This window comes from Centruroides sculpturatus, unplaced genomic scaffold (assembly GCF_000671375.1).
Source record: "Centruroides sculpturatus isolate CEXI.00-Female unplaced genomic scaffold, Cexi_2.0 scaffold79, whole genome shotgun sequence".
Taxonomy (NCBI): Eukaryota; Metazoa; Arthropoda; class Arachnida; order Scorpiones; family Buthidae; genus Centruroides; species Centruroides sculpturatus.
Window position 1 is genome coordinate 438,796 of NW_019384415.1, and position 23,063 is coordinate 461,858.

The 23,063-nt window shown below is 32.4% G+C and overlaps 1 protein-coding gene across 4 annotated transcripts in view; it reads left to right on the forward strand.

The window, feature by feature from the left end:
- Positions 1-23,063, forward strand: part of LOC111619156 (myb-like protein X) — a 65,883-nt gene that overhangs the window by 39,511 nt on the left and 3,309 nt on the right. For all 4 annotated transcript variants that reach the window (XM_023360833.1, XM_023360831.1, XM_023360834.1 and 1 more), the window contains exons 8-12: positions 196-332; positions 4,285-4,458; positions 5,985-6,208; positions 9,768-9,878; positions 12,305-15,839. In XM_023360833.1, the coding sequence (XP_023216601.1) occupies positions 196-332; positions 4,285-4,458; positions 5,985-6,208; positions 9,768-9,878; positions 12,305-15,839 (4,181 nt within the window). The remainder of the gene's footprint in view (positions 1-195; positions 333-4,284; positions 4,459-5,984; positions 6,209-9,767; positions 9,879-12,304; positions 15,840-23,063) is intronic.

The window sequence follows — 23,063 nt, forward strand, 5'->3', positions numbered from 1 at the left end:
TCTGGTTAAATAAATGGTTATATATTAGACAAGAAAATATTACATTGAAAATGGGCTTAGTATTTTCATAATTATAGTTTTATTCAATCAATAAAATAGTAAAAACTGAATTGTAGAATTTTTTTGTAATTTAATTATTATAAAATATATTTTGTTATAATAATAAATATCTGACTAAGCTTTTATTTTAATTAGACAATGAAGGAGGAGGTTCAAACATAACCCAGCCATCTTTATCATCGCATGCTCAGAGAGCTATTGCTCGAACAAGAGCAAGTGAAACTGTGAGACTTAGAATTCAGCAGCGAAGACAGAATTATAGAATAAATTTAGTATGTATTATGGTTTGCATGTATATAATATGTAATTCTAAATTACATTGTTTCAGTTACTAACAACTACTATACTGTGAGAATCAGGATTTATTAGGTTAATTAGTGTAAGAAAATATATTATTTCTCTACACATTGTTTATGAAAAGGGAAGTTTCATTCATAGTTTTTAGAGGAAAAAAATCAACTTCTTTTCCCACACGGCGTTATCTGTAATTCAGATGGCCATGTCTGTCTGTCTGTTTACCCTCTGCACTCGTCACACATCCTGTAGAAACCGTGTCTCCTTTTATGCCATTGATCAGAGAGACCAATAAAAGGGTAGTTTTCCCGTCTTTCGGGCAGTTCTTTTTTTTTTTTTTTTTTAACTCTTTTTGCCCTGTGGGCACTAAGAGGGCCTCTTCTTGAAAGCCCATTATGGGTTTGGCCATGCCCACAATGGGGCTGCCAGGTGGTGAGGAACGGGGCCCAACATATCTGTACGGACGACCCCCCAAAAAATTCCTGGGGATTTTTCAACCCATTCGGATTCGAGCCCGGGTCCTCCAGAGCTGTAGGCTGCCACCTTGACCGCTCGGCCATCCAGCCGCTTTCCAGGCAGTTCATCATCATTTGATATGACCATAGAAGACGGTCGTCTGCCATAAAAATCTCTCGTCCATATAGTTAACTTGTACATATATAAGTTTCTGCCGAGATTCTCATTCTCCTCCCGAACTTCCACTGCCACTGTCCCACATATCAACGCTTAGTCTCCAAACAAAAGAAGACTACATACCAACTTACAGTGTAAGGTAGTATGATTTATATTGTAAACTCTCTTTCTCATGAGGATAGGACAGAAATTGTTCCTTTCTCATTTAAGATTAGCTGTATATGCTCGGCATAATAATATATCTATAAATAGAGACGTATTTAGAGTTAAGTTCGATTATGCTAACTTGTATTCGATTTGGAGCAATATATATAGTATATTTCTTTTATCTATTAAACATTAATTGTTATGTTTACTTATTGATTCCATTTATTTGCTAAGTTCAGACCATTCATCCACTGCAAGTCGGACTTTTCTGCGATTCTCTCCACTCATCAACGTAACAGCCCTCTTAATTAAACGATATCACTACAAGTCAGACTTTCCTGCGACTCTCCCCACTCATCAACTTAAAGCCCTCCTAATTAAACGATATCTTAAACAGGTGATAGGGCGCTAATCTCATCCCTATCTGGTGCTGGGAATCCTGACTGTAATCCAGATTTTACGATGTTTGATTTAAACATCTTTTTAAAGTCATCCTATGACCCATGACAGATCCACAAGAGCTGTGCCCAATAATTGGTAGAAAATATAATCAGCTACCCTCGGTTCTCACAAAACAATACAATACAATTCTAACAACAAAAATGACTAATGTATCAATATAACATACAAAATTACATAAATCAAAATATAAATATGTTTATAAAACCTATCAAACTTGTTTAATCATTGACAATGGGTAACAATAAATTTAGTATATTTGTCTTAAATTTTGTTTTGTATTGATACAAATAAATTAAATGCATTCTCTTTGAGAAAAATTATTTTAAAATATTATTTATTCATTTATTTTTTTTATCTGAAAGGGACAAAAAGTTTGTTTTGAAATTAAATATAGAAGAGAATTATCACAGATGAATTTGCAAGTCATTTATGCATATCAGTAATTTTTTTTTTTTGACAAGACTATGTCTTGTTTGTAAAATCGTACTGCTGATCAATATTACCAGCTTAGAGGTATGAAGGAGTACATGTCAAGAGTTGATATTTGGCACAGAGTATTAGGTGCCCAAATCATTTGTGCATAAAAAAATCCAGACTTGCAGGTAGTCAGGGGACCGAGAACCAAGTCAGAATAAAATACAAAATGGTGACCCTCTTCTACAAACAGGCAAAACAGCCACCTTACCCCACCAAAGTCAGGTAGGGGAGAGTACCATTCACAGTCATTCTAAGAAGTGAACTCTGACCGTAGGGCTGAACACACAGTTTTTTTATGTTAAATAAAATTTGTAATCTAATTTTGTAAATTTGGGAGTGCTTCAAATATGATGTTAAAACAGTTTTATGTTGTTACAAGTGGGTTTTTTAACATTATCTAGTATAGTAAAATCGTGGGATCGATAAAAATTTGACATGTAGGGCAGAGGGTGCCATTACATGACCTTTGCCCTTTGCTCCTAAATTCTAATGAGGAGAGACATCTTTTTACTTCATTTAGTTAACCTTTCAATACAATCTCTCTACACACCGGTGTTTAATTAAAATAAAATAAAATACTTCACAAACCTCTAACCAGAGTGCTCCTATTTTTAGAATTGCGAACATTTTCATCGCCCCTCCTGGGCTCTTCTTCAGGCTATAACGAATGGGCCTTTAATATTCAAATAAACATTCGATATGAATCTCTTGCGAATTCTATCATTTGAAATCGTTCCAAAGTTGTGTTGCGCATGCTCTTTACTCATCCCTTTAAATGCTGTTATCCAGCAAAATCTGCCATGATATTGATAGGGCCATTTCCTCTCTATAATTAATACACGTGCCGTTTCTTCCCACCTTAAATATCTCCATGGCTTCTAGTCATTTTAGTTGTTGTGGGTTGGAGTTGGTTTTAATGATTTTTGCCACGCGCAGGTCCGCCGTTATTTCCTGTTCTGAAGCGTATGTTGCCAGGGCCGTTGTGTATCTACCGTGCTGTATATCTAACTCATGTTCTTTTAACCTCATTTTTAACGAATGCTTTGTGGAACCAATATATGTCAGTTGTCTATCCGCTCTAGTCAAAAATTCATCTAAAAGGTATGACGTATCCCAAAAAGCCATTGATCAGACAGGGCCACCGTTGAATATACCTAATCAAGAAAAAGAGAGGATACCTATCACATGTAATCCAATACTGAAATCAGTCTACAACATGATAGCCAAAAGAAGGAGCATAAATATAGCATACAGAATGTGTCAAACTGTCTTCAGGATACTAATTAATGGCAAAGACCGGCCAAACCCTGAAAGACTCCCAGGGGTATACGCAGTACCACTAGAAGACAAAAGATGTGATAGACAACTGACATATATTGGTTCCACGAAACGTTCGTTAAAAATGAGGTTAAAAGAACATGAGTTAGATATACAGCACGGTAGATACACAACGGCCCTGGCAACATACGCTTCAGAACAGGAAATAACGGCGGACCTGCGCGTGGCAAAAATCATTAAAACCAACTCCAACCCACAACAACTAAAATGGCTAGAAGCCATGGAGATATTTAAGGCGGGAAGAAACGGCACGTGTATTAATTATAGAGAGGAAATGGCCCTATCGATAGCATGGCAGATTTTGCTGGATAACAGCATTTAAAGAGATGAGCATGGAGCATGCGTGATACAACGATAGAATTTGGAAGAGATTTTGATGGATAAAAGCATTTAAAGGGATGAGTAAAGAGCATGTGCAACACAACTGACACAACATACATTGAATACTAATCTGTCTCTAATGTCTGCCTTTTTTATTTATTTATTATGGTCATGAAATTCACTAAGCATCCAGTTTTTGTAATTTTGATCTGAACATTATAAAATCATTTCAAAATTTATATTTTAATTTTACATAAACATTTAACCTATGTGACTGTTTGTCACTATGGTGACCAAAACCTCTTGATCCTTCCAAAAATTTTCAAATAATCCTTATTAAAATCATAACTTTCAAACACTGCTACAGTTATATTATATGTTTAATATGTATGAAATTAATTTCTGTATACAAATTTTAAAAATTTCTCATATTATTGATAATTCAAAATTTTTCAAATAATAATAATAATAATAATATTTAGTTTTTGTTATTTAATAATATTTAGTTTAATCACTGATGAGGAGTTTATATATAATTGATTATTACTGTAGACTCGTCGTAGACGGACAAGAAAACGAAAGTATGCCAGAAGAAGGAAGAGAACCAGAAAATCAACAAAGAAACAGAGTGGAAAAAATTATAAAACAGTGAAAGATAAATGTAAAAGCACAAAACGAAAGTGTAAAAGAACTAAAAGAAAAGTAAAGAAAAGGAGGAGAACAAAGGTAATTTATGTTTTCCTTTTTAAATATCAAAAATTATTAAATTGATTTACTTATTTTTTTTATGTTGAATAGTAAATTTATTTTATACATAAGTTATGAATCAGCACTACTCTTTTCTTTCATTTACTTAATTTTAATTAAATTTTTTTATTATTATTAGTGATGCAACGAATAGTATATTTAGCCTCAGGCCGAATACCAAATATTTGGTCAGGAGTGTGGTTGAATATTTTCGGCCAAACAATTTGGCTTGATTAATGCCTGTATGAAAATTGGCACTCAAACCGCATTATGGCAAGGATTGCACACCCTGTTCTCTATTGGCCCGCTGTCACTACACTTCGCCAATTGCATTAATTCTTGACAGTTCTAGATTCTAATTCAGACAGACATGAGCATCATGGCAGTATGTAATAAGTGATTATATCAAATGTGGATAACAATGAAATGATCTACTTGTGTAAATAACGGAAAAAGAACAGAGAAGGACCGCGAAGTGAAAATGTGAAAATAAATATGAAATTGAGTTGATAACATAATCGAACAAGTCAAGGCAGCTTAATGGCACGAAATTTGTGGCCGACAATACAAAATAATTGTTCTCATAGACTTCGGAAAACTAAATGCTTGTAATGAAAGTCACTTAGCATGCACGGGTTAAAGCCTGGGGCCGTTCAGGCTACCAAGCTGTCTGGAACTTCAGTTATGATAAATAATTTTGTACAATAAAATAAAAAAGCTAATTTAATTTTCAAGTTTATAATAAGGGATGATTTCATAAAAACGCTTTACAGATCATTAATTATTATTTTTTTCACCTTTTATAACCTAAGTTTCGATCTAATGTGCCCACGCACTAAAAATTTTCATACAACTTTTATGAAATTCAACCCTAAAGGGGTTGAATTTCATAAAATCTTTTCTTAGCATGCCTAAACTTTACAAAAGAAACACACCCTCAAATTTTTAAGTTTCTAGCACCAGTAGTTTTGGCTCTGCATTAATTATCCTATCAGGACTTGTTCTTTTATATGTGAGTATATAGATGATTAAACTACATAATAAGTAGGTAGTTTTCATTTGATTTGTTAAATTTTTTTTTCTCTCTTAAAAAAATAACCTAGTTATTTTACTTTCTTTTGATATTTTACATAAATAAGCAAAAAATTGTGCTTTCTCAAACTTGAAATGTATGTTACCATTAATGAAAGTTATCAAAATGATTAATTTACTGTGTTTTTGTTATTTCTTACTCCTGTTTTTAGGTATTCAGTATTCAGCCAAATAGTAACCGAATATTCATTGCATCATTAATTATTATATTTGAAATATTTAGATCTGAAAATAATTAATTTAATTATCAATTTTAAATGTTAACTACAACATTAAATATTTTTTCCATCATGTCCAAAGCATATTATTTAAATTCAAACTAATAATGACATTTTTTATCCCTGTATTACATTAATATATGAACATATAAATTTTAAAAAATTAACTTTTAAGTAATTAATTTAATTTTTTAGACAAAACGATCAATTGCTGCTGCTCGTCCATTAGCTGCACCAACAATACGAAAAAGAATTGCAGAAAAGCTAGGAATACAAAAACCTCTCCCAGGTCATTTATTACCTCGGATAAAGAAGCCTTCTTCTTCTTCTTGTGTTTCAAATATACAGCAGTTTAATAATGGAATTTCTACTGTTTCCCTTTTCGGGAATAGAAATGATTTGGATATGATAACTGAAGAGTAAGTACTGAAGAAATTTGACATTTATTAATAACATATATTTTTATTAATTTAAAATACTCGTGTTAAATTTATAATGATTACCAAATATCTGAAGCCAGATTTTATTNAGATCATCCAAGTGTTGTGTTGCCATAACTAAACAAACACGAATGCATCTATTATTGAATTCACATTGCTGTTAACTGTTACATTTATGAAAGATTATTGTACTGCTTTTGAATTGAGTAAACAACATATTTCATTTTTGAGTTTTCATATATTTTTATTAATTTAAAATACTCGTGTTAAATTTATAATGATTACCAAATATCTGAAGCCAGATTTTATTGGGCTAGATATTAACTTAGATGCAAAGTAATTTGAATTAAAGATAGTAGTCTGCAATCTTTAATCCAAATTACTTGTACTAATTTAAATATAATAATTTATTTCATTTAAGAAATAAATTTAATAATTTAGACTAATGTGGAAGAAAAGATCAGGATTTAAACCTGCACTTAACAGTATGGTGCAGTTGTGTTACCAGTTATACTTTCCAGATTTTCATCTAATCTTCACTTCCTGATTCATTAGTTTGAATAATATAACTATGTAGATTAATTACTAGGTTGATTTGGGATGATTTAAATTTATAATACCTAACCTGTATACTCTCTAGGTATCAGCAGGAATGGATGACAATGAACTTTCACTTAAAGGTTTCCTATTTTAAATTCCTATTTTATAAAAAAAATACTGTAAGTTTCTCATAGGACTTTCTTGTCCTATGAGAAACTTACAGTATTTTTTTTATAAAATAGGAATTTATATTTAATAAATAATTATCTATTGCATTTCTTATTGCTTCAGCGATACAAACTAAATGCAGATGCTAGATAATGTATTTGTCATAAATCTTTTAATGCATTGAAAAAGTTTGACTAAAAACTTAAAAATTTTAATTTTTGAGTATTTACCTACATCAATTTTATATTGAATCTTGCATACATTAGTTTTAAGTAATGGCTTAGTTTCCAGTAATTCTCACATAACACATTTCACAAAATAATCGATTATAGATAATTATCATCTGTTAAGCAGTTAAGCAAAATGGAAAATTGCTACATTTTGGTATTTCGTTGTAAATATAATCTTAATTATAGTGTTTTGTACTGTTTATATGCAGTGCAGATTTGTTTTCATTATTTCATAAATACAGTAGACCTCCCCATAACATGGTACATACGTTCCATGTTATGTGATTTTCGTGTTGTATGAGTCACTTAAATAAATGAGCCATTCACAGTCCGACATGTGTGCAGTTTAGGGACTACAGCTGTTTGAAAGGTTTTCTTCCATAAAATTAATCGATTCTAGACTAATTTGACACAACATTTCCAAAATATGTATAATTTTTTGGGAATAATCCATATAAACTATGCTATAGACAAGAAATTGTAGGATTACTTACCGAGTCTGTACCGTTCGACGACGTCGTTGCTTAAGCTTATTTTCGTCGCGGAGCGGTGCTTAACAACAAAAACAAGCTTAAGCAATGACGAAAGTTTTCTGATAAGTTATTTTTCTGCAAAAAATTTGCTGAACTTTGGAGACATCATTAATAAAAATAATTTTTATGGCCGTTGAATAAGAAATGTTTTTTTCACAAGAAATGTATAAAGATTTATCAATACATATTTTCTACCTTTTCTTTTATGAACTTATCGTTTTGGCAAATGAGCAGCTCACATACAGTTTACTTATGCATAAACATACACTTATACAGATACTTAACAAAGATGTAAAATAAATATTTAATATGTAAGAGTTAAAATATATTTTCTCTTCAAAACAAACAAATATTGAAATTAATGCAAAATGAATAACAAAACATTTTTAAATGAAAGAAGCAGTTACACTTTTTTTTTTTTTACATTTATTCACTGTCGGAGCTATCTATAATTGGGACCAATGACATCCTCTTTTAAATATTGGTTGTGCTATTTCATAGCTTAAAAATCCAGAGGAAATTCTAGTCCTTATTTTGTTTTCATTTTTTTTTTTTATTGATCAAATTGTTGCCTCGTTTAATTTTAAATCTTTAGCAATGACTATTACTTTCTCACCAGATTTTAACCGATCCAAAATTTTAACTTTTTCTTCAAGGTATATACATTTCCTGCTCTTAGAATTCTTCTCCATGGCAGAGGTCATGATGACTAAAGACAAAATTTTAGATAATGTAAAAATTATAAAATTACAGTACTGTATTAAACTTTTGTTTAATTTATTAATTTTATTGATATTTAATATTAATATTAATTAATTTGTTAATTTTGTTTAATTTAAGTACCTAATTTATATACTGTACAGACGATAGTAAACTCAACTTACCCGCCTAAACTCTCTGTAGCGTGGTGCTGGACGGCGGAAAGTAGTTTGGCTGCCCATCCACTGTTGGTCCAGATTCTATCAAACCTGTCGCGACACGAGTCGGCGATGACATTTTACCGAATTATAGGAGTTTTTTAGCATGTTTGTACAAATACTATTGCAATTTTTTCGCTGTGATATAGGGATCCAAACTATAGGAACCCGTGTTATAGGGGGTTCTACTGTATGAATATATTCAGAAATTATATTATTTTTAACTACATGCTATACATTTTAAGCTACTTTTCCCATCTAGTTGTCTCCATTATTGATGGCAACATTCTATGAAGAGCCTAAACCAAGCTCTTCATAGAATGTTGTCACCTGCAATGTTAGTCTCTTCTACACTGGACTTTGCATTTTTTGGGTGTAAGAAGAAAGCTGACTTTTGAGATGATTTTTCCATCCAAATTAGGTGACAGTTTTGAGTATGAGCAACAGTGTATGGCTTAGCATTTCATGTCTTTGAACTTTTACCTAGTCTTACATAAACCTGAAGGAACTCCTAGTTCTTCAGCATTTTGATGATGATTTTGACCTAAAAGATGCAGTGCAGAAGTGACTAAAATTACATGCAGCTGCATTATATGAAGATGGTGTATAAAACTTGTGTTTCGCTATAACGAATCTCAGTAATTGAGAACTATGTATAAAAATAGTTTAACATGTATAGAATGTGATAAAAATAGAAATTTTTAGAGTTATAGTACTCACTTTTTAAATACAACTTATATAATTATTCGTATTAAATTGTTATACTTTAAAATTATTAAGAAATGCAAATACATTTATGTAGATAGCTGCAAGGCTGAGATAGTTCAGGCATTGGTCTATATTTTTAAGGGACCTGGCATTGAATCCAGAAAGCAGATCCTCTGGAATTAATGGATAATCTGTCCTGGATATGTCAGTTCCCATCTCTCATCATCCAATCGCCACATTGTGGACCTGACCAATAATGGGTATGACTAAAAGTGCCTTTTAGTGCCTACAGGGCAGAAAGAGTTAATTAAAAACATACATATCATAATGAAACGAAAAATGAAATTTTTTTTAATTAAAATTTATAATTATAAAAATTAAGTTTGGAGCACTTTTCTATTTTTAATTAAACTGTGTTAATATAGATATTTTCTATTTTTAGTTTTGAAAATGATGGTGATGGTGGATTAGTAGCACTGTATCCTAGAGTAAGAGATCAACTAATTTCTGCACACAATACAAAAATGGCTGATATTTCAAATTCTTTTAGAAGGTATGGTAGTACTTTTTTTATATTTTCTCTTAATGTTACATTTTATCTTCTTAGAAAATGCTGTATAAACAACTCAAAACCTGATAATTATATTAAATCCAATAATTAGATTAAATTGGGCTATATTACTGATTAGGTAATATAGCCTGATTTAATTATGTAATTGTTTGGCTTTAAATGTTATTACTTTAAAATACTAAACTTTAGATATATCAAAACATGTAACTTTTGTCTTTTGAAAAAAAAAAAATTTCTTTAAATATAGTTAATCATTGTGTTTACATTAAAATCTAAGAAACACAATTTTCAAAATGCTTTTTGAAGGCATAAAATGCAGATATACTTTTATAAGTGTGTTTTAACTTTTGTTTTGGTCTTGCTAATTCTAACAATATGTATGATTACAACAGTGATAGGAAAATTCAAAGTGAAATAAACTTATATCGTTAGTATACTGCTGGCCATTAAAATTGCGACACTAAGAAGGAAAGCAAATAAAAAAAAAAGATATTTATCGTACATAAACAGTATGGCATAAAGATAAAATGATTAAATTTGCAAGCAGTTTGGGAGTTTACAGGGGCACGAAATTAGTAGACACACTTGCCACCCCCAGCGGCTAAAACGGCCCTTATCCATTTAAGCATGAAGTCGAACTGGGCTTGGATGACAGAAACAGGCAACTCATTCCATGCTGCTTCAAGTCTATGCCATGCTTCATCAACTGTATTAGCAGGAGAGGGGTGGCAGGCCAGTCTCTCAGCAACCCATGACCAGATGTTTTCAATTAGTGAGAGATCTGGAGACTGTGCAACTCAGGGCAACAATTGAATATCTTCTGTATCGAGGAAGGTCAGAACATGACGTGCAACATGAGGTCTTGCATTATCTTGTTGGAAGATGGCATTTTGCAGGCCTCGAAGATAGAGCACAACCACTGGATGTAAGATGTCAGAAATGTACCGATCTGCATTCAAATTACCATCGATTCAAACTAGAGATGTGCATGTCGTGTACCCAATGGCTGCCCATATTATCACACCAGGTGCAGGGCCCCTAAGCTAATATCAAATGCAAGCAGGCGACGAGTGGTCTGCTCGAAGCCTCCAGACACGTATATGGCCATCAGAATGTTGCATGCAGAACCGGGACTCGTCTGAAAAGATGACATTGTGCTACTCCTGTATCTAGTTTTGTCGTTGGGCGCACCAGAGTCACCATCTCTCTCTATGCTGCATTGTCAAGGGAAGCCAAAGTAATGGTCACTGTGCTGACAGCCCACGCTGCTGCAAACATTGTCGCACTGTATGAGCAGATACTGGATGTGCTGCAAACAAGCTCATTTCCTGACTAATGGTCTGTGATGTGGTTGTACAGTTTTGCATGGCTGACCTCACAATATGTCTGTCCTCTTGGGCGTTAGTCATGGGAGGGCATTGAGCTCCTGCATGCTGTTCAGTAAGACCCTCAGCAGCCCACCGATTCCACATTCGCATGACAGTGGTTGGATTTTGACCAGTGTGAGTGGCAATATCACGGAACGATAATGCACACTCTCAATAGGCAATGATCCTGCCTCTATCGAATTCCAACACTTGCTGGTAAGCATTTCTTCTTCTTATTCGAGGCATAACATGATATTCTGATGAAACCCCGACCTTACAAAGCAATTTCTGAATGAGAAATCCACTGCACAACTTTTCTTTTATGCAGTGCTTCAGATGTATTTGTCCCTCCTGCATTGTCTAAATGCACTGAAATACTAATCATTTGCATATCCCAACCTCTTCTTCCTTTCATATGATTTTGACATTCATACGACCATTCCTTCCTGGTGTTGCAATTTTAATGGCCAGCAGTGTATTATTGAAGTGATAGCAATGCATTTTATCAGCCAATTTAAGTCAATATCTCTTAATAAAATTTCTCAAAGATTATTTCTTATACGTGAAAGGTGATTTTACAACAGAAGAATTTTCCTTACTTTTAGAAGAATTAGATTAATTTTCATCGTTATTATTTATTTAATATTTCTATCTGAGTCCAATTCTACTGTTTATCTGCATGAAGAAGAATTAGGTGCTGTCCACTTTCAAATGTCATAGTCAAATTAAAATTTCCTTCCATTATCTTTGAATTTATTTCCATCCAATTTTCTTGATAGGAAAACTTTGTAAGAAATTAGAAAATTACATATATATATATATATAATAATTTCATTTAGAAATTAAAAATATTTGTTTTATTATTTTATTAAAAGTCAATAGAATATAAATCACAATAAGTGAACTCTTTCTTTATGGTTTTATGATAATGTAAGGTATGTTCTGAAATAAAACTTATTCATTTCTTTAGAATATTTTGTATGATATTATAAATATATTATATTTTGATGATTAATATTTGTTTATTTTATTTATTTTTAGAAATATTGCATTAACACCATTAGTCTCAAGAGAAAACATTGATATTTTAGGAAATATTATGCAAGAACAAACATATTTGTATTATAAATCTAGTAATATTTATATAGGAAGAGATGGTGTTCTTAATGTAAATAAGCCAACTGATGGTTTAGAAGAGAAGCAAGAATCAGAATCTTCTAATAATCAAGAGAAAATCAACAATGAAAATCCTCAAAGTTCTAATGTATCCAATAAAAATAATTCTTGTAATTATGGACAGTCTTCTTCATCTGTTGCCTCGTCTAGCATAGATCTTTTTGATTCTGATAATGAAAAGTTTGAAGAATCTACAGATGGTTATACAAAGCAGTCATGTACTAAGAATAACCAAGCAAAACCTAAAAAGAAGAATTCTGGAAAGTTGTTCGGAGCATTAAATCTGATTGAACTGTATAGTGATATTGAAGATGATGACAATCCTGATTCTGCTTGGGGTTCAGGTAAGAAAGACTCCAAAGATGAAAATAATAGCAACAAAGAAAATGCAAATATGAAAGGTCAGATGGAATCTGATGAAAATGAAATGAGCATTATTGAGAAATCTGATAAATTGTCTTCTGATAGAAATGAGAAATTAGATGCATCAGATAAGAGATCTTCAGAGAAAATTAGTTTTGTTAGGGGTAGTATAGAAAGGCCAAGTTATTTAACTAGCCATAAAAATGAAACATACTTAAATGACAAATTAGATGATGATATCGATGATAATGATCAAATTGAAGATAAAAAAGAAGAACAGGCTGATGAAATTCCAGATGATTTTGCTGATGTAACTCCTAGAGTAAATATATCAATATTACCAAAAATACCAAAGATAAAAAGAGAAAAATTAGATGATAAACAAAATGAAGAAACGGCAAATGATACTGGACGGTCGAGTGTGTTAAGCAAACTTGATGATGGTTCATCGGATACAAAATGGAATAAGCGTTCTCGGTTTAATCGTGATAAGAATATGGTTGAAAATAAATCACAGTCAGAGAAATCATTTCATAGAGAAGATAATTCAAGATCAAAGTCAGATCATTATAGATGGTCTGATGATAGGAATTCAAGAGAGAATAGAAATTGGAGAGAAAGAGATAATGAACACTTCAGAGAAAGAAGGCATAATGAGAGAAGAGAGTATGATAGATGGGAAAGACCGTGGAGGTCTGATCAAAGAAATGACTATGAAAATTCAAATTACATGAATGATCATAGAAAAAAATATCCTAGAGATAATAGAAATAACAATTTCAGAGAAAGAAAAGATGACTATTCAAGAGGAAAATCGGGTCGAAGTCCTTTGAGAGAATATATGTATGACAAAGAAAGAAATTTTGGTGGTAAAAACAATGTTAATGAAAGAGGAAATATTCACAGAGACATGTTAAATAGAAATTATCGTAAAAAATTTTCATATGATAATTTAGAACTTAAAAGACAATCTCCAGATCGACAGACAAGAAATTTTGAGAACAAAAAGAATCAGAATGAGAATTATGTAAACAAAAATTTTGATCAGTCTTGTTCTGATAATTCATCTACACTTAAGGAACCATTGATTAAAGATCCACCAATGATGAGGGAACCATTAATCAAAGATCCACCAATGATGAGGGAACCATTGATTAAAGATCTTCCAATGGTAAAAGAACCATTAATTAGAGAACCACCAATGATGAGAGAACAAATAATGAATAACCAAACTATGCATGAAGATTTATCAAGTTATGGATCAGCAAGAAACATTGGTTTACCTGCAAAACGTAAAGGTACTCCAATTGAATGGGATGATAAGCAACGAAAACTTGATGATGATAAAGCCAGAGAAAGAGAAAGATTTTGGGAAAATGAAGATAATGAAAGGCTTCACTCCAAAATAGATAATACTTTTCAAAATACTGAAGAACATAAAAATCTGAGTACAGTATCAGATTTTAGTTTAATGTCTGCATCTCCTCCATCCTCGCCTCCAGATAAAGAAAGTTATGATCCATTTGATCCAACTGAAAGTCCAAAATCAACTGGGAATAAGGATTCAAAATCATCCACACTTGATATTCCTCTTCCTGACAAAAATGATCAAGAGTTGAAGTTAATTGATGAGAAAACAACAAATATAACACCATTTCCTCAAACTTCATTTGATCAGACATCTAATGTAAATACTGTTTCAGCTCCAACTCTTCCAAATGTTCATGTACCACCACCAAATTATATAATTCATTCAGTTCCCAGGGCTCCATTTGGTAACATGGGTGTATCCCAACCATCAATGCAGCCATTTAATTGGCCGACTCCTCCTCCCACTATTCTTATGCCACCAGCTCTTCGTGGGAATTTTATTCCTCCACCAATGCCTCCCAGAATAATGGGTCCACCCAATTTACAAACACAAATGACTTGTCTACCACCAACAGGACCAATGCCACCTGTTATGGGACCTAGAGGGCCCTCAAATACTGGCCCTATGATACCAAATTTACCCCCACCTCCATTACCAAATCTTAATCTTCCTCATCAAATTGCTCTGACAAATATTCATCATCCGCCACCTCCACCTCCACCGCCTCCACCTTTGCTTGGAAACACAAACCAAAATTCACTCAATAATAATATTGCTCATCCTGCTCCTCATCCTATGATTAATGCTGTACCTATTAGAAATCAATTATTTGTTCCTGTGACAACAACTCAACTTCCTCAAGAACAGACACTTTCTGTTAATGCTAATCAAGTACCTGCAAATTTGCATTCACCAATCCAAAGTTCTGCAACCCTCCCTGTACAGTCATCAATAACAACATCAAATTTAACAATAAGTTCAACAGTATCTGAAAATGTGTTAGCAATTTCACAAACCAAAACTGTTTCATCTAAGAACAATAATTCTATAGTCAATAGGATAGTGAGTTCATCATCTGAAACTTCCTTAAAATCATTGAATTCAGATATGAGTAATCAATCATCAGCACCTCGTGACGTTACAGAAGTAGTGGATATGGAAGTGGAATCTCCTTTTTCACCTACAAATTCTCCCCTTGATTTTGATGACATGTCATTAGCTTCAAGTGGTGATAAAAGCACCCCTTCACCAAATGCAAAAGATGATCATAGTAGTATTTCAAGTCCAAAATCAAGGAGTCATTCATCATCTAAATTTCTTACCGAAAGTGTAAAAAGTGGGACAAAGGGTAAAAGTGATAAACCAAGTAATAATGGTAAAGTTACAAGTACCAATAAATCATCTAAAAGTGTCGTGTCTTGTGGACAAAGCTTATTGGAAGAAGTTTGGGCTAAACACATTTTAGGTGAAAGTCCTCCAAAAAATAAAAATGCTAAATCAGACACTAAAAAACGATCGACTGAAAAAATACGTGTGGTACGCAATTTTTCAGTTAAAAAGAATTCTCTTAAATCTGAGAAAGGATCATTTAAAATGAATGAAGATCAGTTGAAGATCTTGGATGAAATTCCTAGTTCTGCAGTTGAGATGCAAGTCAAAGAAAAGGTAAATATAAATATTCATTTACATATTATAATATTTGTTATTAAATTAATCTATGATCACATGCACTTACTTTTTAACACATGTACATAAATAAGGCAGCAATTCTCACTGAATTTTCACATGTAATTATGCTGTACATAATTGCCATTTCTCAAATTTCATGGTTTTAAAAAATCATATAATGTGTATTCTCTATGCATGCCAAATTATAGTGTCATACATTGTTTAGTTTGAGATATTGTTATGTTTACAGAACAATATCCTTGATTGGACTCTCATAAGGAGCTGTTATACTGTGATGGAATGGATTAATTTGAAGTTCAGCTGGAAGTAAATGATTGGTAGATTGAGGTGTTTCTCAGAAGGACCAGAAAATGGTTTTTCTGGCACAAAATAAAGCCTGAAAACATTTAAATTGTTCTCATAAGATAACCTCAGATTATCGTACAAAGACAAGCATTCAAGGTCGCAGACTGCCATGTCATTATCTCACACATTGCAAGAAACATCTAAAGTAGGGGTAGCAAACTGGCGGCCCAGGGGCTGGATACTGCCCATTAAGGCTTCATATCTAACCCGTGGCCTCAATGATTTCTTTTCTAAAAAACTATCTAAAAATCTAAAAAAAAAATTTTAAAAAGGGTCTTTGTTAGAGCCTGTTTTTAATTGTAGTATGTTTTGGTTTATCAAATAATATTGAATATGCCCTATATCTGATATACATGTATTTGACAGGCTCTTTGCTGTGTTTGAGTTTGAGGCTTCCAATCTAAACACTCTCTCATAAGCTGAAACTGTTGATTAAAAACACTTCACACCTTTTATACTTACTTCAGCACAAAATTTAATGAACACAAACATTTTCATCATTTTAAGGGGTTTTCATCAAACGAGAGGTTTTTTTTAAGCAACAAAACATTCATGACATCATGCCTATCTGTTGTGACAATAATAAGATATCTCCATGTCATTATTCTGTTCTGTCATTAAAAATGACAGAACAGAAAATTTTCACCTTATGATGATTGTGTGACGACAAAGAAAAATTGCATGTGATCACATGTATGAAGCAGCAGTTTTTTGTAAGTCTATGATAATTGGAAAATGTTTTATCATGGAAACACATCTAAGTAAGTCAGTATGATAGAAAATTCCTGTGCGAAACTAGATGATATGTAAAATTGCCACTGTTGCATGTGATCATTGGTTAGTTTTTATAATGAAGTGACAATTAGTGAAGAAATAGTAATAATAATTCTGAAAATCTTGAATGTTATAAAGATTTTCTGACATGCTTATATTTCTCATTTATTCTAATATTCAGGGTCTTTAAACATTGATTATATCATGTGAAAAAGCTTATACATAAAGAATTAGTATGTAGAATTAGTAGTTTAATGTACACTGAAGAGCAATTGAATTAGGAATAGCTTGCGTTATTCAAATTTTGAGTTGTGCATAAGCATGAAAGTGATTTGCAGATGACGTAAGCAGCAGTTTGACAAGATAAGGAGTGCTGCTAACAGTATCAGTAATAGTCAGAAGTAAAATGGGTAAGAGTAAAGATCTAAGCACATTTGATAGTGAACAAATTGTCAGGGCCCGACAAATGGGTCACTCCATTTCGGAAGTAGTGGAAACACTGGGATTTTCACACACCACTGTGTCGAGGGTGTACTGTGAGTACATCGATTCCAGTAAAACCATCACTGCCAGGGTCAACTGCTGCGGACAACAGCGTGTGGATAAGCAAGGTTGTCAGTGGCTAGCCCACATTGTAACAGTGGATAGACAGGCCACAGTGCAACAGATCACCCGTCGATTTAACACTGGTGCACAGCAAGGTGTAAGCTGCCACACCATACAAAACCATCTCCTCTCAATGGGGTACAAGAGTCATTGTCCTACGAGAGTCCCCCTGCTGACCGCACAAAACAGGGTGCAACAATTAGCATAAGCACGGGAACATCATCTATGGACCATCGAGATGTGAAAAAATGTTGCCTGGAGTGATGAGTCGAGATTCACTTTGGTACATGCCGATGGCAAAGTACATGTATGCCATAAACCATATGAAGTGATGGATCCTTCCTGCCAGCAGAGTACTCTTCAAGCTGGCGGAGATGGCATTCTTGTGTGGAGACCGTTCAAATGGACTGAAATGGACCCCTGGTACTGTATATGTGACAGCGTCGCTGACAGGTGAACATTACTGGGATATCCTTGACAACCATCTGCTCCTGTTTGTTCATTCTTGACAGCCCACTACAGAGATTGTCTTTCAACAAGACAATGCACTGTGACATCGCTCCCAAATTGTATTGGAATGATTGGATGAACATTCCTTTTCTGGCCATCATGGCCACCTGACCTCAATCCAATCAAGCAGATCTGGGATGCAATTGAGAGAGATGTTCAAGGCTCTGACCACCTTCCATCTAATCTTTGTGATTTGTGGGAAATTATTCAGGACTCATAGATACCTATGGCTTCCCATTGTTTCCAGTGTCTCGAGGAGTCTATGCAAGACAAATTGCAACTGTCATCAAGGCAAAAGGTAGTGCTACATTCTACTAGACAGATATCCCTAATTCAATTGCTCTTCAGTGTATAACTGCTTAACATATCCTGTTCTTTGTATGGAAAAATGTTATAAAATTCAGTAATTATATATGAAATATTTCTGTTTAATATATTTTTATCTTATTTAAGCTTCAATATTTTCTACAAAACTTTTATATTCTCGGGATTTTACTGAAAACTTTGAATTTGTACAAAATTATATTAAAATTTTGTTATATGGAGCAGGTCAAGAATAAGTTTTCTTAGGAAAATATTGAAGAAAGCAGCACATCATTTCTTTCATCAGGAGCATTTGATAACTGAGTGAACAATTTCAGGGGTATTCTGGAAGGTGAAAGATAGGATATCCTGGGAGTTGAGATTTTTGTTTTTGGCACTGTTGTTTTATTTTCATAAGCTTGATAAATTTTTAGGTTCTGTTAAAACTGAAAAGATACTCTACTATTTCTGCAGTTGATATTCTTCAGTACCATCATTGATTACAGTAAATTTTATTATTAGTTTACTACTAGGTCATATTATACTTGAAAAATGCCTGTGAAAAACTGAGTAAGATTTTCAAGTTAATATAAATTGTTTGTGGGAATACACAGTTGATTTAAATATTGGGATAAGATTTATCTTAAACAAATGTTTAAGTTAAATTATCATCGCGTAGACCTTAGGTTAGGCTTTAAAGTTAAAAATGGTGTTTGCCATAGCAGAAAGTGTATAATTTGTTCTTTTGTATGTTATATAAAGCAATAGTGTACGCTATATATGCAAAGCATTTTGCAAGGTCCACTCAAATCAGTTTAAGACTTTCCATGTTTCAATCTTAAAAATTTATCAAACTTTTGTGAATAATTTAAATAAACCAAATTAACAGTGTCTTGTAACAAAATGAAGATTGGTATTTTTATTACCATTATGGTAAAATTGAATGATAATCTAGCCTTTGAGCAGCTGTATTCAGTTGTGTGAAGGACAAATTGAGTCAGACTTTCATTGTTTTCATTTATAAATCCATGTTCTATCCATATTGAATCACAGATATCCAGTAGCTGGCTGAGGCTAACCTTGATAGAATAGTGGCATTCTGTTCAATTTTTTACACACAAAATCATTTGAAATTCTGGCCTTGCTAACCAAATACATTTGTTCATCTTTTATTGTTTTTCCTTGTAATTATTTGTCTAAAAGTATTCTAACTGGCCCAAGTGTTAGATTTAAACAGCAAGTTTACATATTTAATATACCTATCTTGTCCCTTTTTTGTTTCATGTAGTCATTTTTATTTGTGTATTAATTTTAATGTTATACATTCACAGGCTGATGAGTTTTCAGCCTAATACAAATAACATATGTGAATGACTACTACATACTATTCAACAAACTTCCTTTTGGTCTCACTACTCTCCTTTTGGTTTCCTTCAGTGGTGTTAGTTAGGTTAGGTCCTTCAACCATTCTTCCATCGCCTGTATGTTTTTCTTTCTGGTTTTTTACCATTTAGGGGTAGAGGGTAGATGTTGGACCTGTTCAGACTTCGGTTTGCTCTGTTTTGTCATTGTTTTCTATTATTTTGTCTTTGCAACTTTTCCTACACAAAATGCAATCTATAATCCATTTTCAGTAAAGTGTTTTAAAAATATTTTTAATAATTTGTGTTGTTTGAATTAATTTTTCACAACTAATTCCTTGTAATGTAAGTCCTTGATGGGATAAGCAGTACACTTTCTGGCAATGTTCTCTATGAAAACTTATTCCTGACTCATCCTGCATATTTGTAAGAAGACAATGATAATCTGTATTATTTAATTATATTTGTTATGGTATCTTAATTAATTTAATTGTATGTTTATTTTCCCTATAATTGTATGTTTATTTTCCCTATACAGTATTAATTCTTACTCTAATAAATAGTTTTTAATAGATAGTACAGAAATACATGGTAAGTATTCATTTAAATCTCTAAAGTTATTTATTCTGTTTTATCTAATTTGTCTTAATAATATATGTAATTTTGTCCATACTCTATACAAACATGATAGATGCCTTGTAATTTAATCAGACATTAATCTTTTAATCATTATTTTTAATTCATTTGTGTCACCATATTACAAATAAACAGTTCTTGAATGACATAAAAGTTTAGAATTAGTTTCTAGCTTTTTTAATTTTTCTGCTCAGACTCGTCTGAGCAGAAAAATTAAAATAAATTCATAATTGAAAATTATGAATTTATATTAATTGTCTATGAGTATACAGGGTTCATAGTAAAGTCCTTATACACCCATGTCACTAACAAATGGAGATAGCTAGTTATGAACATTAGTAAAATGACTATGCATTATTGGCTTGTAGCACCAAGCAATAAATTTTGGAAATTAGCATTTGAATCTCGATATGGGGAAAAATCAATTACAAAGTTATAGAACATGACCATTTTAGTTTGAAAGAATATTCTGCATACATAAATAGTGTGAATAGAAGTCATGAAATGCTAATGTGAACATTGAGCACATACAGTAAAATGTATATTTCTGGTGTGTTCATTCATTTCTCATATGTTTATTTATAACATATGTATTTCTCATGTTCCTATGTCTTCTGCTGCATTTGTTACTGTGTGTTGATGATGTGTGTCACTCACATATCAGCATATAAGGACTTGATTATGCACCCTGTATACTACTAGCATTGTAACAGAAATCCAGAAATATTCTTACTTGATATTTATTGTAGAGATTGTTTGGTATTTGGTAAATTGCTTCAAATGCTAATATATGTTTACATTTAAATTTATTCATTTGTTATTGGTAATATTAATGTACACTGATATCTTGTCATTGCATACAACTTAATTCTGTACATTAACATGATCGCATGAAAAAAGTGAAGATGTTACAAGGCAGTTTTCCAAGCAAATAATCAATGATACGCATGGTGAAAGCCAAAGATATTTTATTTTGGTGTGTTATAAAAAAGAAAAGGAGAGTTCAAGTTTGAGTTCCAAAATATGACCATATCATGTAAACCTGGAGAATGCCTTGCTGACGAGAATGTGAGATCTGTGGGATTGTTTATTTTTAATTATTATAAAAATTTAAAAATAATTTATTGCACAAAATATTGAGAGAAAAATTTTACAAAGAAAGGAAACTGTTGTGACTCACTTCCTCCTGAAGGGAAGTTGAACTTCCTTTCTATTGGCAGAATTGAAGATGATTAAGATGTGGATGTTTGCACACTGTATTTAGCCATCTGAGGAGGCCGATATAAAAAGAGATTTTTTCCGCATTCCGGGAGTCCACCATTTGAAGTGTTCTCCATACAATGTAGTGAGTTTTGCCATATTATTCAATGCAGTTCTCCATACGATATAGGACAGTTCTCCCTAAGAAATAGTTGCCCCAGAAAGTCCATTCGCCATACTAATCAACGCATAGAGGACAGAATTCACCTTAAGATATAACTCAGTGCATCAAAAGAAGAAATTGCCATATAGAATATGATGAAGACTGTTATAATTAATGAAGGTACCTGAAGGTAGTATAATCTATTGAGATTTATGTGAACTCTCTCTCTCGCGTTTAGATAGGTTAGATGGTTGAATTTTCTCTCTCGAGTTAGGATTAGAATCTATGAATTGTAATTCTTTTGGTTGTAATGTTATTTTTATTTGATTCCATTAAATATTTTGTTTTGTTACTTTAATTATGGTCTCTTCAATGATTGAAATTGATATCTATGTTCACTCCATGTACTTGCGTCCCTCCAGCTTGAGATTCCTTGTTTACGTGTGTTAATCCACGGATTTAATTGATTAACTGGTGTCAGGAGTCCTGACAAGGAGAAGGGTGATTACAAGATCATCTCTCTCTGCATTATTTAGTTTAATTCATTAAAAGCCCTCCGAAGAAAAAGTGAGCCAATCTCACAATTGTGTGTCAGTAAGTGACATAGAATTAGAGTTAAACAATTAGAGTATTAGAGTTAGAGTTAAACAATTCTATGCCCTTGGCTTCTCACAAGAGTGTTAACCAAAATGTGTCCACAAGAGAATTGAGCAAACAAATGGCAAACTTGTGCAACAAAAATGATTTTTGTCATTTGTGTTAATGGATGTACTTTGCAGTTCCAGTAAAGATGCATGTTACATTTCTAGCTCTGTATAAATAAATGTCAAAAATGTCAGCATTGTAGATTGAATAAATCTTTGTTTTCTTAACAGTTTAAATTCTTAACAGGACAAATTTTTTAAAATTAATGTTTAAAAATTACATATACAGGATGTGGTGTAAATAGTGGATAATCCATTACCTGTGGTTAGGGGACATCGTGACTGTTCAGAAAATTAAACATTGTGTTTAGTAAAAGTGTCATAGTTATTGAGTTATTGGACCCTCGTTCACGTTTTTCAATGTTGTGGTCACAAATCAAGGATTTTTCCCAGTCTGTTTTTGAATACTAGTCTTGGATACATGTTCTATCAAATGTAAACTGCTATTTTAGTGTCATAGACTTGGTTTTTTTTTAGAACAAAAAATAATTCAAAATTTTTGTTTCTTTTTTTTGTGTGTGTGTAAAAAAAACATACTGTAACCTGTGTGACAAACTAACTAATAATTACAGTACTTTTTTTTACACTGAAAAAAATG